A 15,531-nucleotide genomic window follows, 5' to 3' on the forward strand; every position below is an offset into this window, starting at 1 on the left:
ACATCATCTACACCAACAAACGCAAAAAGCCTCCACCCAACTTTTCCAAGTTACCCGGAGGCTCGGAGGCTACACCCAGCGGGTGCGCTGGCGCGCCCCCGCCTGAAGCAAGCTACGCCGGCTGCAGCCTGCAGCCGGCTGTCACCGACATTTTCTACATCAACACCCGCCAAAAAACCTCCGCCCAACTTTGCCAAGTTGCCCGGAGGCTTGGGGGCTACTGTTGGAGTAATTGGCCACGGGTACCCCAAAAACGGCGAGACAATTATTCAAGACATCGGGGCTAGCAAAGCCCCTCAGTCCGACTGCCCGGCCGCACCTGCCGGCTCCCCATCCGACTGCTCTGCCCGGCCGGCGGCCGGTTGCTAACTGCTCCAACCAGCCGGCTGCTGACTGTGCCAATCAGCCGGTTGCCGCCTGCAGCCCGAAGCGACACCGACAAGACCCCGACGAGATGGCCATACTGCGGATAAGACAACCATACCGCGACGCCATCATGTACAGTGTCACTTGTCCCTGGGCACTATTCACGAAGTGACCCAGGAGACATGCATGACACCCCACCATACCCCCTTGCTCCCATGCCACCACATAGCTTACATGCTAAGCTAGCAATGCCTATATATAGCAACCATCCATCCATCTACCATACATGCTCACATGTACTCACGCATGAGCACCATATGCTCACGACCATGAACATGTCCGGCCACTAGAGCATGCCTCATACAGACATATACAGAGTCAGATGCCCGTGGCACTGATCCCAGATACAGCTCCAGGAGCACTTTGTACTGCGCGATGTACACCCCAGATATATACACTCAGACATGAAGCAGTAGGAGTATTATCTCTCCAGAGAGCTCCGAATCTGGGTAAACCACCGCGTGCTACTCGCATACCCGCTCTCGGTCCTATCAGCAACAGTCTTACCCTCAAACTAAGCCCTTGTGGCATCTGTCGACTCGCAAACCCCCCGTGAGAATGCCACGACACGGATCAAGAGTCCTAACTTGCTATGGTGCTCCAAAGTGCAAAGGAGGCCCGAATTGAGGCCTGATAACCCACAAGTGTAGGGGATCGCAACAGTTTTCAATAAGTAAGAGTGTCGAACCCAACGAGGAGCTAAAGGTAGAACAAATATTCCCTCAAGTTCTATCCACCACTGATACAACTCTACGCACGCTTGACATTTGCTTTACCTAGAACAAGTATGAAACTAGAAGTACTTTGTAGGTGTTGTTGAATAGGTTTGCAAGATAATAAAGAGCACATAAATATAAACTAGGGACTGTTTAGATAAAGATGCAATAAAGTAAATATAGCGAGTGTGGAAAAGTGGTGGTAGGAGTTGTGGAATTGTCCCTAAGCAATTTACTATGCTACTAGACCGGTAATCACTATTGCAATTCTATTTGAGGGAGAGGCATAAGCTAACATACTTTCTCTTCTTGGATCATATGCACTTATGATTGGAACTCTAGCAAGCATCCGCAACTAGTAAAGATTCTTTAAGGTAAAACCCAACTATAGCATTAAAGTATCAAGTCCCCTTTTATCCCATACGTAAACAACCTACTTACTCGGGTCTGTGCTTCTGTCACTCACGCCACCCACCATAAGCAAATCATAAACATATTGGAAACCCTACAACGGGGATCCTTCATGCTTGCGCGACACGGAGGGCATAATAGGACAGCACCAATAATAAAACATGCAACTCAAACCAATCATAGCAATTCATCAATCACCGATAGGACAACAAAAATCTACTCAGACATCATAGGATGGCAACACATCATTGGATTATAATATGAAGCATAAAGCACCATGTCCAGGTAGAGGGTACAACGGGTTGCGGGAGAGTGGACCGCTGGATATAGAAGGGGGAAGGTGATGGAAATGTTGGTGAAGATGACGGCGGTGTTGGTGAAGATCGCAGTGATGATGATGGCCCCCGGCAGCGTTCCGGCACCACCGGAAGCAAGGGGGAGAGAGGGCCCCTTCTTCTTATTCTTCCTTGACCTCCTCCCTAGATGGGAGAAGGGTTTCCCCTCTGGTCCTTGGCTCCCATGGATTGGGAGGGGCGAGAGCCCCTCCGAGATTGGATCTATCTCTCTGTTTCTGCGTTCTCTGATTCTACCCCTTCACCATTTTCTTTATATTTGGAGATCCGTAACTCCGATTGGGGTGAATCTTTCGCCCAGATTTTTGTTGTAAAATTAGCTTTCTTGCGGCAAAAGAAGGGCATCAACCACTGTCACGCCCAATATGTGATACTATCCTAAAGAAACTCGAAGGTCCCACCAAGGATAGAACCGCATATTGAAACGCTTTGCAAGGTGGATATCGTTACATCAACATTACATAATAGATGGGGATACATACAAGAGGCATACAATGCCACACGAATACAACATCAATACATCATACATAAGATCGACATCCGGATGAAACACAAACAGAAACTCAAACGACATCCACCCTGCTAGCCCAGGCTGCCGACCTGGAACCTATCCCCTGATCGAAGAAGAAGCAGAAGAAGAACTCCAAAACAAGTAAACATCGCTCTCACGTCATGATCATCACATAACCTGTACCTGCAACTGTTGTTGTAGTAATCTGTGAGCCACGAGGACTCAGCAATCCCATTACCATGGGTATCAAGACTAGCAAAGCTTAATGGGAAAGGAAGGGGTAAAGTGGTGAGGTTGCAGCAGCGACTAAGCATATATGGTGGCTAACATACGCAAGTAAGAGCGAGAAGAGAGCAAACGGAATGGTCGTGTAGCTAGCAATGATCAAGAAGTGATCCTGAACTCCTACTTACGTCAAACATAACCCAAAACCGTGTTCACTTCCCGGACTCCGCCGAAAAGAGACCATCACGGCTACACACGCGGTTGATGCGTTTTAATTCGGATCTGGTGTCAAGTTATCTACAACCGGACATTAACAAATTCCCATCTGCCACATAACCGCGGGAACGGCTTTCGAAAGTTTATACCCTACAGGGGTGTCCCAACTTAGCCCATGATAAGCTCTCGCGATCAACGAAGGATATACCTTCTCCCAGGAAGACCCGATCAGTCTTGGAATACCGGTTTACAAGACATTTCGACAATGGTAAAACAAGACCAGCAAAGCCGCCCGATGTGCCGACAAATCCCGATAGGAGCTGCACATATCTCGTTCTTAGGGCAACACCGGATGAGACTAGCTACGAGTAAAACCAGACCTCGAGTTTCCCCGAGGGGGCCCCGCAGGCAGCTCAGTTCGGACCAGCACTTAGAGAAGCACTGGCCCGAGGGGGGGGGGGCTAAAATAAAGATGACCCTCGGGTTGGCCGACCCAAGGGAAGGGTATAGGTGGTGGTGAGGCAAATGGTAAAACCAAGGTTGGGCCTTGCTGGAGGAGTTTTATTCAAAGCAAACTGTCAAGGGGGTCCCATAAATCACCCAACCGCGTAAGGAACACAAAATCCGGGAACATAACACCGGTATGACGGAAACTAGGGCGGCAAGAGTGAAACAAAACACCAGGCATAAGGCCGAGTCTTCCACCCGTTACCAAGTATATAGATGCATTAATTAAATAAGAGATATTGTGATATCCCAACATAATCCTGTCCACCATGGAGCAATCTTCGACTTCACCTACAACTAACAACGCTATAAGAGGGTTGAGCAAAAGCGGTAACATAGCCAAAAAATGGTTTGCTAGGAAGGGTAAAAAATGGTTAGAGGCTGACATGGCAAATTGGGAGGCTTGAAGAGCAAATGATAGGTAGCGCAGCAAAGCGATAGAACGAAGCAACTAGCATAGCAATGATAGTAGTGAGATCCAGGGTAGCAGTCATCTTGCCTGAAATCCCGCTAGGAAGAAGAACGAGTCCATGAAGAAGACGAACGGGAGTAGTCGAACGAATCCTCACAATCGCAACATTACCGAAACTAAGAAGCAACACCTGAAAGAAACAAACAACATGGTAAATGCACGAGCATAAACATGGCATGATGCACAAACAAGTATGATGCATGTCCGGTTTAATGAGGCATGGCATGGCAAAGTGCAACAAACAACACTACAAATTAAGTGGAGCTCAATATGCAACGAATTGCATATTGACGAAACACCACATCAATTATTTAGTTCTCTCTTGGTTTTGTACCCAACAATATTAAATGTTATTAAACATGGCAATGGGTGAAGCATATGAAAACTAGCTATCTAGGCAAGTTTAAATGAGGCCGGAACAACAAACTACAATTCCGGAAAATCCCCATATGCATATTATGAATTTGGTACTGTTCTGCCCTAAAACATATTTTAGAGTTGTTAAACATGCAAAGTAAAATCACCATGATAATCTATGCATTTTTCCACCCCATTTACATATAAAGTTTATTTAAAACCGAGCTACGGTTATTTAGTTATGAAATAAATCATTTTAACATGGCATTTGAGCAAATTTAATCAAACATCATTTTAAACATTTCAAACATGGATGAAAGTGGCCAAATATGAAACTAGATGAAATTCTAAGCATTTTACATATATAAATTATTTTAATCCGATGCACCATTTGTGAGTTATTAAATGCATGCTGTTTGAGGTTTTTTCTGTAAAACAGACAACTCTGGAAATTAGACAAATTCGCATAGCTGGAAAAAAACATGAACTAGGCCGAATTTGGATGGGCCAACAGCACAGAAAAAAAAGGGGGCGCTGGATCTGGCGCTCACCATGGGCCACACGGCCGGCTGGTGGAGAGGCTGGGCTGCAGGGGCATGCTGGACCGAAGTCGTGGTCGCGGTCCACGCAGGCGAGGAAGGCGCGGTCAAAGCAGTGAGCGGAGGCGTCGTCCTCCCTGCTCGAACGAAGCAGAGGAGGCGAGCAGGGCGCCGGTGGCTGGGAACAGAGCTCCGGCGAGCGGGGCGAAGGGTCGACGGGGATCCAAAGGAAAGAGGCGGCTCGCGGCAGCGCGGTGCTGGACTTGGCGGCGGGGCTAGCTCGAGGGGGCGCTGGGCGAAGCTGTCGGGTCGAGCGGGGCTCGATGCAGAGGAGCGAGGCGACGGGGCTGCGGGGCACATGGAGGCACAACTCCGGCGGGCAGGGGCCGGAGACGAAGCGGCGCGGACCCGAGCGACGGTAGGAGGCTGCAGTCAGTCTCCTGGCGAGGAAAACGAGGGCGACGGATATGGTGGCTCGGTTCCCTGTTGCAACAGAGAGAGAGCAGAGAGAGACATGAGCTTCAGAAAAATAGAGGACCGGAGGCAAGAGAGGGAGGGTCGACCGAAGATGGTGGCCGGACCTGGAGTCAAGGCGACGAAGCATCTGCAAGGCTGGGCAGCGACCATCTGCTTGACGTGGTCCCGTGGGCACTCAGGCAGCAGGACGGGGAGCTTGGCGGATGGGAGAGGTCCTGGACGGCGAGGAACGGGACTACGACGGCGGGATCCAACGGAGAGGCCGGATCTGGGGCGCGGAGGGGAGAATCCATGGCGGTGGAGCTCCATCCGGTGGCCATGGCGAGGCTCCTGTTCGTCCTGAAGAACAAGAGACGCTGAGGTGAAGTGGAGAAGAGGGTAAACAGAGGGAAAAAAGGAAGGAGAGGGTGACGGCGGTCCTGCTCGCGGACGAGCTCCGGCGAGGTATGGTTGCCGGTGGTGGCGCCTGAGGAGCAGCGGCAGTCGGGCACGAGGTGCTCGAGGAGGAATCGAGCGGGAGGAGCTCAGGGCCTCGGTTGCAGGATTGGGTGGATCGAGTGAAGGAGGTGGTTGGCCCGATCAGGAAATCGAGGGAGAGAGGGTGGATCTGGAGGGATCCCGAGGGGAACTGGCTGGCGGTGGCTCGATGGGACAAACTCCCTAGAAGTTAGGGTTGGTCTAGTTTATATATAGTCTGCGGATTAGAATAGGGACTAATCTGGTCCGTCCGATCGAAATCAAGCGGTCGAGAATAAATAGGTTAGGTGGCCCAAATAAGAAAACGGGGATGTTTTATAGACGTTAGGGGATGATCCAGATCCAACGGTCATGACCGTGCGCGTCGGGTTCGGAAGAGGTTTCGGACGCGCGTGAGGGGTTGTGTATTGTGGAGAAAGATTAAGCGGCCAGACGAGAGGGACTCGAAAAACGTGGTTGGTCTCGGAACGGTCAACGAAGGCAAGGGGCTTGATGAGCTCAGAAAAGAGAGAGAAGAGAGCGGTCCGGTTGATCTCAGAGAAGGTCAACCGAGACACGGAAAAAGCGGCAACTATGATCGGATGCAAGTTTTATGAAAACATGCAGATGCAATGCGCATGATGCTATGAGATGAGATGCAAGACATGAACAAAATGCAAAACAAAAGACAAAACCCAACCACGGAGGAAATAACATATCGCATCTCTGGAAAAGGCAAGAGTTGGAGTTACGAATATGGAAAGTTGTATCCGGGGTGTTACAACCACCTTACGGGTGGCCCACGAGAGGCCAGGGCGCGCCTGCCTCCCTGGGGCGCGCCCCCTATCTCATGGGCACCTCGGACACCGTTTCGCGTTGATTCTTCCTCCAGAAAATCCCAAATATTACAAAATAATTCTCTATCCGTTTTTATCCCGTTTGGACTCCGTTTGATATTGGTTTTCTGCGAAACATAAAACATGCAACAAACAGGAACTGGCACTGGGCACTGGACCAATATGTTAGTCCCAAAAATAGTATAAAATGTTGCCAAAAGTATATGAAAGTTGAAGAATATTGGCATGGAACAATCAAAAATTATAGATACGACGGAGACGTATCAGCATCCCCAAGCTTAATTCCTGCTTGTCCTCGAGTAGGTAAATGATAAAAAGATAATTTGTGATGTGGAATGCTACCTAGCATAATCTTGATCATATGTCTAATCATGGCATGAGTATTAAGACACGAGTGATTCAAAGCAATAGTCTATCATTTGAAATAAAAAACAATAATACTTCGAGCGTACCAATAAAGCAATCATGTCTTTTCAAAACAACAAGGCCAAAGCAAGCTTATCCCTAGAAAATCATATAGTTTGGCCATGCTTCATTTTCGTCACACAAAATGCTCCCATCATGCACAACCCGGATGACAAGCCGAGCAATTGGTTCATACTGTTTGACGCGCTTCAGCTTTTTCAACCCTCACGCAATACATGAGCGCAAGCCATGGATATAGCACTATAGGTGGAGTAGAATATAATGATGAGGTTATGTGGAGAACACAAAAAGGGAGAAAGTCTCACATCGACGCGGCTAATCAACGGGCTATGGAGATGCCCATCAATTGATATCAATGTGAGGAGTAGGGATTGCCATGCAACGGATGCACTAAGAGCTATAAATGTATGAAAGCTCAACAAAAGAAACTAAGTGGGTGTGCATCCAACTTGCTTGCTCATGAAGACCTAGGGCATTTGAGGAAGCCCATCGTTGGAATATACAAGCCAAGTTCTATAATGAAAATTCCCACTAGTATATGAAAGTGACAACATAGGAGACAATCTATATGAAGAACATGGTGCTACTTTGAAGCACAAGTGTGGAAAAAGGATAGTAACATTGCCCCTTTTCTTTTTCTTTTTTTCTTCTTTTTTTCCTTTTTTTTCTTTTTGGGTGGGCTTCTTTGGCCCCCTTTTTTTATTTAGGCTTCTTTGGCCTTTCCTTTTTTTTCTTTTTTTCTTTTTTCTTCATGGGGCAATGCTCTATAATGATGATCATCACACTTTTATTTACTTACAACTCGATACTAGAACAAAGATATGACTCTATATGAATGCCTCCGGCAGTGTACTGGGATGTGCAATGATCTAGCGTGGCAATGACATCAAAAAACGGACAAGCCATGAAAACATCATGCTAGCTATCTTACGATCATGCAAAGCAATATGACAATAAATGCTCAAGCCATGTATATGATGATGATGGAAGTTGCATGGCAATATATCTCGGAATGGCTATGGAAATGCCATAATAGGTAGGTGTGGTGGCTGTTTTGAGGAAGATATTATGAGGTTTTTGTGTGATAGAGCGTATCATATCACGGAGTTTGGATGCACTGGCAAAGTTTGCACCAACTCTCGAGGTGAGAAAGGGCAATGCACGGTACCGAAGAGGCTAGCAATGCTGAAAGGTAAAAGTGTGTATAATCCATGGACCCACATTAGTCATAAAGAACTCATATACTTATTGCAAAAGTTTATTAGCCCTCGAAGCAAAGTACTACTACGCATGCCCCTAGGGGGATAGATTGGTAGGAAAAGACCATCGCTCGTCCCCGACTACCACTCATAAGGAAGACAATTAAAGAAACACCCCATGCCTCAAATTTGTCACACAACGGTTACCATATGTGCATGCTACAGGATTTGCAAATCTCAACACAAGTGTCTCTACAATCCACAACCACCCACTAGCATGACTCTAAAATATCACCATCTTTATATCGTAAAACTATTGCAAGGAATCAAACATATCATATTCAGCGATCTACAAGTTTATGTAGGATTTTATGACTAACCATGTGAATGACCAATTCCTGTCATCTCTCTAAATCGATATAAGTGGAGCAAGAGAGTTTAATTCTTTCTACAAAAGATATGCCCACGCTCTAACAAATATAAGTGAAGCAAAAGAGCATTCTACAAATGACGGTTTTCTATGTGGAGAGAAACAGGCAATCCAGACTTCAAATGATATAAGTGAAGCGCATCAAGCATTCTATAAAGCCATACTCAAAAGACTTAAGTGAAGTGCAATGAGCATTCTATAAATCAACCAAGGACTATCTCATACCAGCATGGTGCGTAAAAGAAAAATGAAAACTAAATGCAAAAGACGCTCCAAGACTTGCACATAATGCATAAATGAAATGAATACGAAAACATACCGATACTTGTTGAAGAAAGAGGGGATGCCTTCCAGGGCATCCCCAAGCTTAGACTCTTGAGTCTCCTTAAATATTTACTTGGGGTGCCTCGGGCATCCCCAAGCTTGAGCTCTTGCCTCTCTTCCTTTTCCTCATATCGAGACATCCTCGATTAGACACTTCATCCACACAAAACTTCAACAGAAAACTCGGTAAGATCCATTAGTATAATAAAGCAAATCACTACTCTAATTACTGTAGAAAACCAATTAATATCTTATTTTTGCATTGTGTCTACTGTAACATAACTTTTTCATGGCTTAATCCACTGATATAAATTGATAGTTTCATCAAAACAAGCAAACTATGCATCAAAAACAGAATCTGTCAAAAAACAGAACAGTCTGTAGAAATCTGAAAATTCACCATACTTCTGGTACCCCAAACATTCTACCAAAATTAGTAAAAATAAACAAGTTGTACAGAAAGACAGTGCAAAAGGAATTAGAACCATTTGACGTTCCAGTTAGAAATGTAAAATCGAGCACTACAGCCAAAGTTTCTGTCCTGCACCGTACAAACCAACAAGCATTGTAAACATCCTAAAGGCAAACCTTGGCACATTATTTTATAATACAATGGAATTATACAAGGGGATAATTATTTTTTATGAAAAGTTTCTTTAATCAAGATTCACAAAGTTTCCGTGAGCATGAACAAAGTTCAAGGAGCTCTCCCACTTCAACAATGCTTGTCTCTCTCACTTTCACTTTCCTTTTTGAAAAGTTTTCGGTTCCCCTCTTTATTTTTTTGTTTTTAAACTATATAAAAGCACTTAAAATATATAAATGACTCTCTGAAACCTCCGGGTTGTCTCCCTGGCAGCGCTTTCTTTAAAGCCATTAAGCTAGGCATATAGTGCTCAAGTAATGGATCCACCCGGATCCCAAGGTATATCAAAGCCAATTTTAATTAACAATGATTTGTAATTTAGTAGTGAGCACAGAGTAATATATATCAAGCAACAACGAAGTCTAACTCTCTTCCTATGCATCGACATGTCATAAAAGAACAATTCATACACACCAAGTAAAGGCCAATGCATAGTATAAGCAGTTTCTTGCAATTTTATCATATTGGAAACATAGAGAGGTGGAGATATAGTTCCTCTCTCATAATAATTGCAAGTAGGAGCAGCAAGCACATGCATATTATATCTATCAAAATCATCATGTGTAATGGTAAAAGGGAACCCATCAATATAATCCTTAATAAGCACAAACTTCTCCGATAAAGTGTAGTAGGGAGAATTCAAAAAGGTAATAGGACTATCATACGAGGGTGCAATAGCAACAATTTCATGTTTAACATAAGGAACTATAGCAATTTCATCTCCATAAGCATAATTCATATTGGCATCTTGGCCACAAGCATAGCAAGCATCATCAAAAAGGGATATTTCAAACAAATTCAAGGGATCATAGCAATCATCCTTTGGTAAGCACGAAGGGGAATTAAATAATGTATGAGTTGGAGGGTTAATCTCATTAGAAGGTGGGCACAGGTAGCTAATCCGCTCTTCCTCCTTTTGTTCTTCGCTCTCCTCATCATCTTTTTCATCCAATGAGCTCACAGTTTCATCAATTTCTTCTTCCATGGCTTCCTGCAAAATATTAGTCTCTTCTTGGACAGCGGAGAATTTCTTCGTAAAAGCATTAATATAGTAATTGTATTCATAATTTTCATAGCAATATCTAAGTATAGCTAAATTTTCAAGTCTACAAACTGAATCATGAAAATCATCAAAAGCTTTAAACATAAATTCAATCTCATAAGCACCATAAAAGTAACAAATTCTTCTATTTGTTCCACATCATAGTAATCATATCTACCATTAGCATAAGAAGCTAAGGTTTCATTATCGTTAAATTTGCATGAAAAGGGGAGGTGTGGAGCCTCCATCCTAGAGCAACAAGTAATATCATATCTCAAGCATAGATTCCAGGCATACCAACGCAACATAATAAATTGATCCCATAATAGTTTCCCTTTTTGTGTCGAGCGATAATCCCTAAAGTATTCACGTTGATCCAACGTGTCTCCCATTATAAAGTTGAATGGGGCTTTCTCAGGATTATCAAAGTAGTACATAATATCTCTCGCATAATGAGAATCGAGGGTTTTAGGAGTTACCTCATCTTCATGAGTAGCAAGTACAGCTATTTTTTTGGTATTTTGCATTCCATATCCATAACTAAAGATAGAGAACAACTTAGAACAGCAAATAAAAATTACTTAGTGATAAAGCAAACAAGCACACACGAGAATATTCACCCCACGCTATGACTCCCCGGCAACGGCGCCAGAAAAAGGTCTTGATAACCCACAAGTGTAGGGGATCGCAATAGTTTTTGATAAGTAAGAGTGTCGAACCCAACGAGGAGCTAAAGGTAGAACAAATATTCCCTCAAGTTCTATCCAGCACCAATACAACTCTACGCACGCTTGACATTCGCTTTACCTAGAACAAGTATGAAACTAGAAGTACTTTGTAGGTGTTGTTGAATAGGTTTGCAAGATAATAAAGAGCACATAAATATAAACTAGGGGTTGTTTAGATAAAGATGCCATAAAGTAAATATAATGAGTGTGGAAAAGTGGTGGTAGGAGTTGTGGAATTGTCCCTAAGCAATTGACTATGTTACTAGACCGGTAATCACTATTGCAATTCTATTTGAGGGAGAGGCATAAGCTAACATACTTTCTCTTCTTGGATCATATGCACTTATGATTGGAACTCTAGCAAGCATCCGCAACTAGTAAAGATTCTTTAAGGTAAACCCCAACCATAGCATTAAAGTATCAAGTCCCCTTTTATCCCATACATAAACAACCTACTTACTCGGGTATGTGCTTCTGTCACTCACGCCACCCACCATAAGTAAATCATAAACATATTGCAAACCCTACAGTGGGGATCCCTCACGCTTGCGCGACACGGAGGGCACAATAGGACAACACCAATAATAAAACATGCAACTCAAACCAATCATAGCAATTCATCAATCACCGATAGGACAACAAAAATCTACTTAGACATCATAGGATGGCAACACATCATTGGATAATAATATGAAGCATAAAGCACCATGTTCAGGTAGAGGGTACAGCGGGTTGCGGGAGAGTGGACCACTGGATATAGAAGGGGGAAGGTGATGGAAATGTTGGTGAAGATGACGGCGGTGTTGGTGAAGATCGCAGTGATGATGATGGCCCCCGGCAGCGTTCCGGCGCCACCAAAAGCAAGGGGGAGAGAGGGCCCCTTCTTCTTCTTCTTCTTACTTGACCTCCTCCCTAGATGCGAGAAGGGTTTCCCCTCTAGTCCTTGGCTCCCATGGCTTGGGAGGTGCGAGAGCCCCTCCGAGATAGGATCTATCACTTTGTTTCTGCGTTCTCTGATTCTACCCCTTCACCATTTTCTTTATATCTGGAAATCCATAACTCCGATTGGGGTGAATCTTTCGCCCAGATTTTTATTGTAAAATTAGCTTTCTTGCGGCAAAAGAAGGGAATCAGCCACCTTACGGGTGGCCCACGAGAGGCCAGGGCGTGCCTGCCTCCCTGGGGCGCGCCCCCTATCTTGTGGCCACCTCGAACACCGTTTCGCGTTGATTCTTCCGCCAAAATATTCCAAAATAATTCTCCGTCCGTTTTATCCCGTTTGGACTCCGTTTGATATTGGTTTTCTGTGAAACATAAAACATGCAACAAACAGGAGCTGACACTGGGCACTGGATCAATATGTTAGTCCCAAAAATAGTATAAAAAGTTGCCAAAAGTATATGAAAGTTGAAGAATATTGGCATGGAACAATCAAAAATTATAGATACGACGGAGACGTATCAAGGCCCAAGGCGCCTGTCAGGAGAACCAAGAAGCCAAGAAAATCGCAGCGGGTAAGGCCTTTAACATGCAGAGCAAAATTGTAAGGAGAAAGTATACCTTACTGACACGCATTTGGAGTTCTCCAGGAGCGTTTGTAGATCTACCCCGAAGTGTTGCTGATGCTGTAGATTTCTTCCAGGCCAAAGAGGGGAGCTCAACAGAGAAGCTGTTTTGGTCGCAGTACCTTGTGCCAGAGCATCCTATGCCCCTTAGTGATCAGCTGAAACAACTGACCGAGCTACATAGTGTGGCCGAACTGGCCATGAAGGATGTCATAGTCCGTCTCTGGCCAGCCAAACCCATACCTAATAGCTGCTTTGGGCTTGTGAAGTGGCTAGTCGATGCCTGCCCATGGCTTGATGCTATAAAGCGGTCAGTATGTATCGAAGGTGCCCGGATGGCCTTCGCCCGTGTCAAGGTATAGTGGGCGAAGATGAATGCCACCAGTCTTGCAACCAAAGGACTGCCCACAGGCAAGGAGCATCGTACGCCGGAGAAATACTTCAACGACATTCTTGAAGGGTCCCACATTATAGAGGGCCTGTGTTCGAAGGACATCATGTTTGAATGAATGCATCTGTGTCGCCCAAGCTTTGTATTGCTAAAACAAGGCGTTTATATAATTTTAATCTTGTTTTATCTGAATTTATTTATCCTCCATTGCGGCTGTTTATTGAATCTGAGAGTTGGCCAGTCGTCGGCTTCAGCCCCTCATGTAGATACTACGGGAGTGTTTGGAATAGCACAAAAACACACTTAACCCAATGACTCGGTCCTTGAAGGAGGTGCTAGTGCAGTGAACTAGGCAATTAGACTATGCGGCTTTATCACTCTCACTTAGCCATAGGAGTTCGACAATAAGATTGTAGGCGCAGCCCCTGATATTGTTCGGAGATCCAAACTCGGGTGCTATAGATACCAGACCAGGTAAAAACTATCCTTCATGTGACACGAAAAAAACCAAGAGATTTATAGTTAGTCCCCGAATAGCTGACCAGCTCTCGCCGCATCATGGCAGTCAGATTTTGGTTTTCTCTACTGAGGTGTTTATCCGGCTAACCAGAAACACAATCGCAGTAGTTCTCCCTTTACTTCCTTAGCCAAACAATCGGAACATAAGGTAATAACCACAGGAGCCGGGCAACCCAACTATTGACCCAAGACATGATTCAGAGCCGATGCATATAATGCTAGATTCGGGACGCCGAATTGCACATGTGAAAGTGTTCGGACTTATGGTAAATTTAAGAAATGTACGCGGCTGGATGGAGCCCCTGGCGACTTAGGTCGTGCCGAGGCATACATGACAATCAGATGACAAAGAAGAAAGAATACAAATAAGCCAGTACCAAATAGTTTGGGCGAAAAACTGTTTGCATTATAGTCTAATTGATACGTCAAAACGTATTTAGTCGGTGGAAGCGACACCTTTGGGATCACGGGAATCCCTACTACGGTTGCGGGGCGCGGGGTCGTGAGAAGAGCGGGATCGGCAGTCAGCACAAGCACACGGGTCGTTTACCCAGGTTCGGGCCGCGAGGATGCGTAATACCCTAGTCCTACTTTTGTGTCTATTTGAGTGTTCTTGGAGTTCTTGAGCTAGCTACGATGAGTGTAACTTGTCCAAGGGTCCGAATCCCTCTCCTGGATGCCTTGGCCCTCCTTTTATAGTCAAGGGGATCACCACAATGGCACACAGGAGGTGGCATCGGTGTACAGTGGCTAAGCTTATTGCTAGCCATTACAGGACAAGATGCATTTAATGCGCCCCTTAGGTGTCCCCCTCACTTTATTGGGGACGGAAACCAGCCCCTGCCCCGTCCATCGCCGCCCCACCTCGCTCCGACACGCGTCCAAGCGAGCCGTGTGCACGGTGCCATGTAGGCTGGCAGGCTGCTGAGGTGGCGTGGTGGTAGGGCCTTCACGAAGATTTGCATGCCACCACGTAGGCATTCACTCAGTTGGCATGGAAGCCTCATGTCGACACGCAGGTGCCTGCCTAGCTGGTGGGCTGGCAGCTGTATGGGAGCGGTGGTGGAACTTTGGCGGACCTGGGCCTGGCTGTGGCCCTGTGGATGTCCTCGGCAAGGGCCTTGCCTGGGCCCTAGCAAGGGTCTTGCCACGGCACCATGTTCGTCCCCGGCAAGAATTTTACCGGAGGTCTTGTGCATTTCCTCGGCAAGGATCTTGCCAAGGTTCGTCGTCTTTTAATCCTCCTCTGACTTGGAGTGTTCATGATCTTCACAAAGATCCGCATGTCATCGTGGAGGTGCCTCCCAAGCCTTGGTTCCAACATGGTTGGAAGAAAACCTGGGGCTCAAGGGTGGCGCACTCTGCTGGCGTCGGGCAAGTTGCCCTGGCAAGGTTCTTGCCGTGGCTGCGGAGGCTGCCCCGGCAAAGGTTTTGCCGGGGGAGCCTGCCCTTCCCTCTTGCTCTTTGTCTTTGTATCTTGGCGGTGCCTTGACCATCTTGCGGCTTGGACTCCTCCCTCTGCCCTGCTAAGCATGGCCGTGGGCGTGGCTCTGACTGCCCTGCACAAGTAATGGGTACAAAGGAGTGCCCCTACTTTAGTAGACCGATAGGAGCCCCCGGGGATGGGACACACATAAGGGCAACGTGTTGTTGGGCTAGGCCCAAAATGGTGCGCGGGCAGGCGGGGCGGTTTTTACCGCAGTAACTATTTCGTCCGTTGCGCTTCCCCACGACCCGC

The 15,531-nt window shown here is 45.9% G+C and overlaps 1 protein-coding gene across 1 annotated transcript; it reads right to left on the reverse strand.

Annotated features, from left to right (window-relative positions):
• Window positions 1-3,895: 3,895 nt before the first annotated feature.
• Window positions 3,896-5,853, reverse strand: LOC119293321. Its single transcript, XM_037571830.1, has 3 exons — window positions 5,315-5,853; window positions 4,746-5,216; window positions 3,896-3,953 (listed from the first exon to the last, which is right to left on the reverse strand). The coding sequence occupies exons 1-3, from the start codon at window positions 5,517-5,519 to the stop codon at window positions 3,931-3,933; spliced, it is 699 nt and encodes a 232-aa protein (XP_037427727.1). The 5' UTR covers window positions 5,520-5,853; the 3' UTR covers window positions 3,896-3,930.
• Window positions 5,854-15,531: the final 9,678 nt, after the last annotated feature.

Source organism: Triticum dicoccoides, chromosome 4B (assembly GCF_002162155.2).
Source record: "Triticum dicoccoides isolate Atlit2015 ecotype Zavitan chromosome 4B, WEW_v2.0, whole genome shotgun sequence".
Classification (NCBI taxonomy): domain Eukaryota; kingdom Viridiplantae; phylum Streptophyta; class Magnoliopsida; order Poales; family Poaceae; genus Triticum; species Triticum dicoccoides.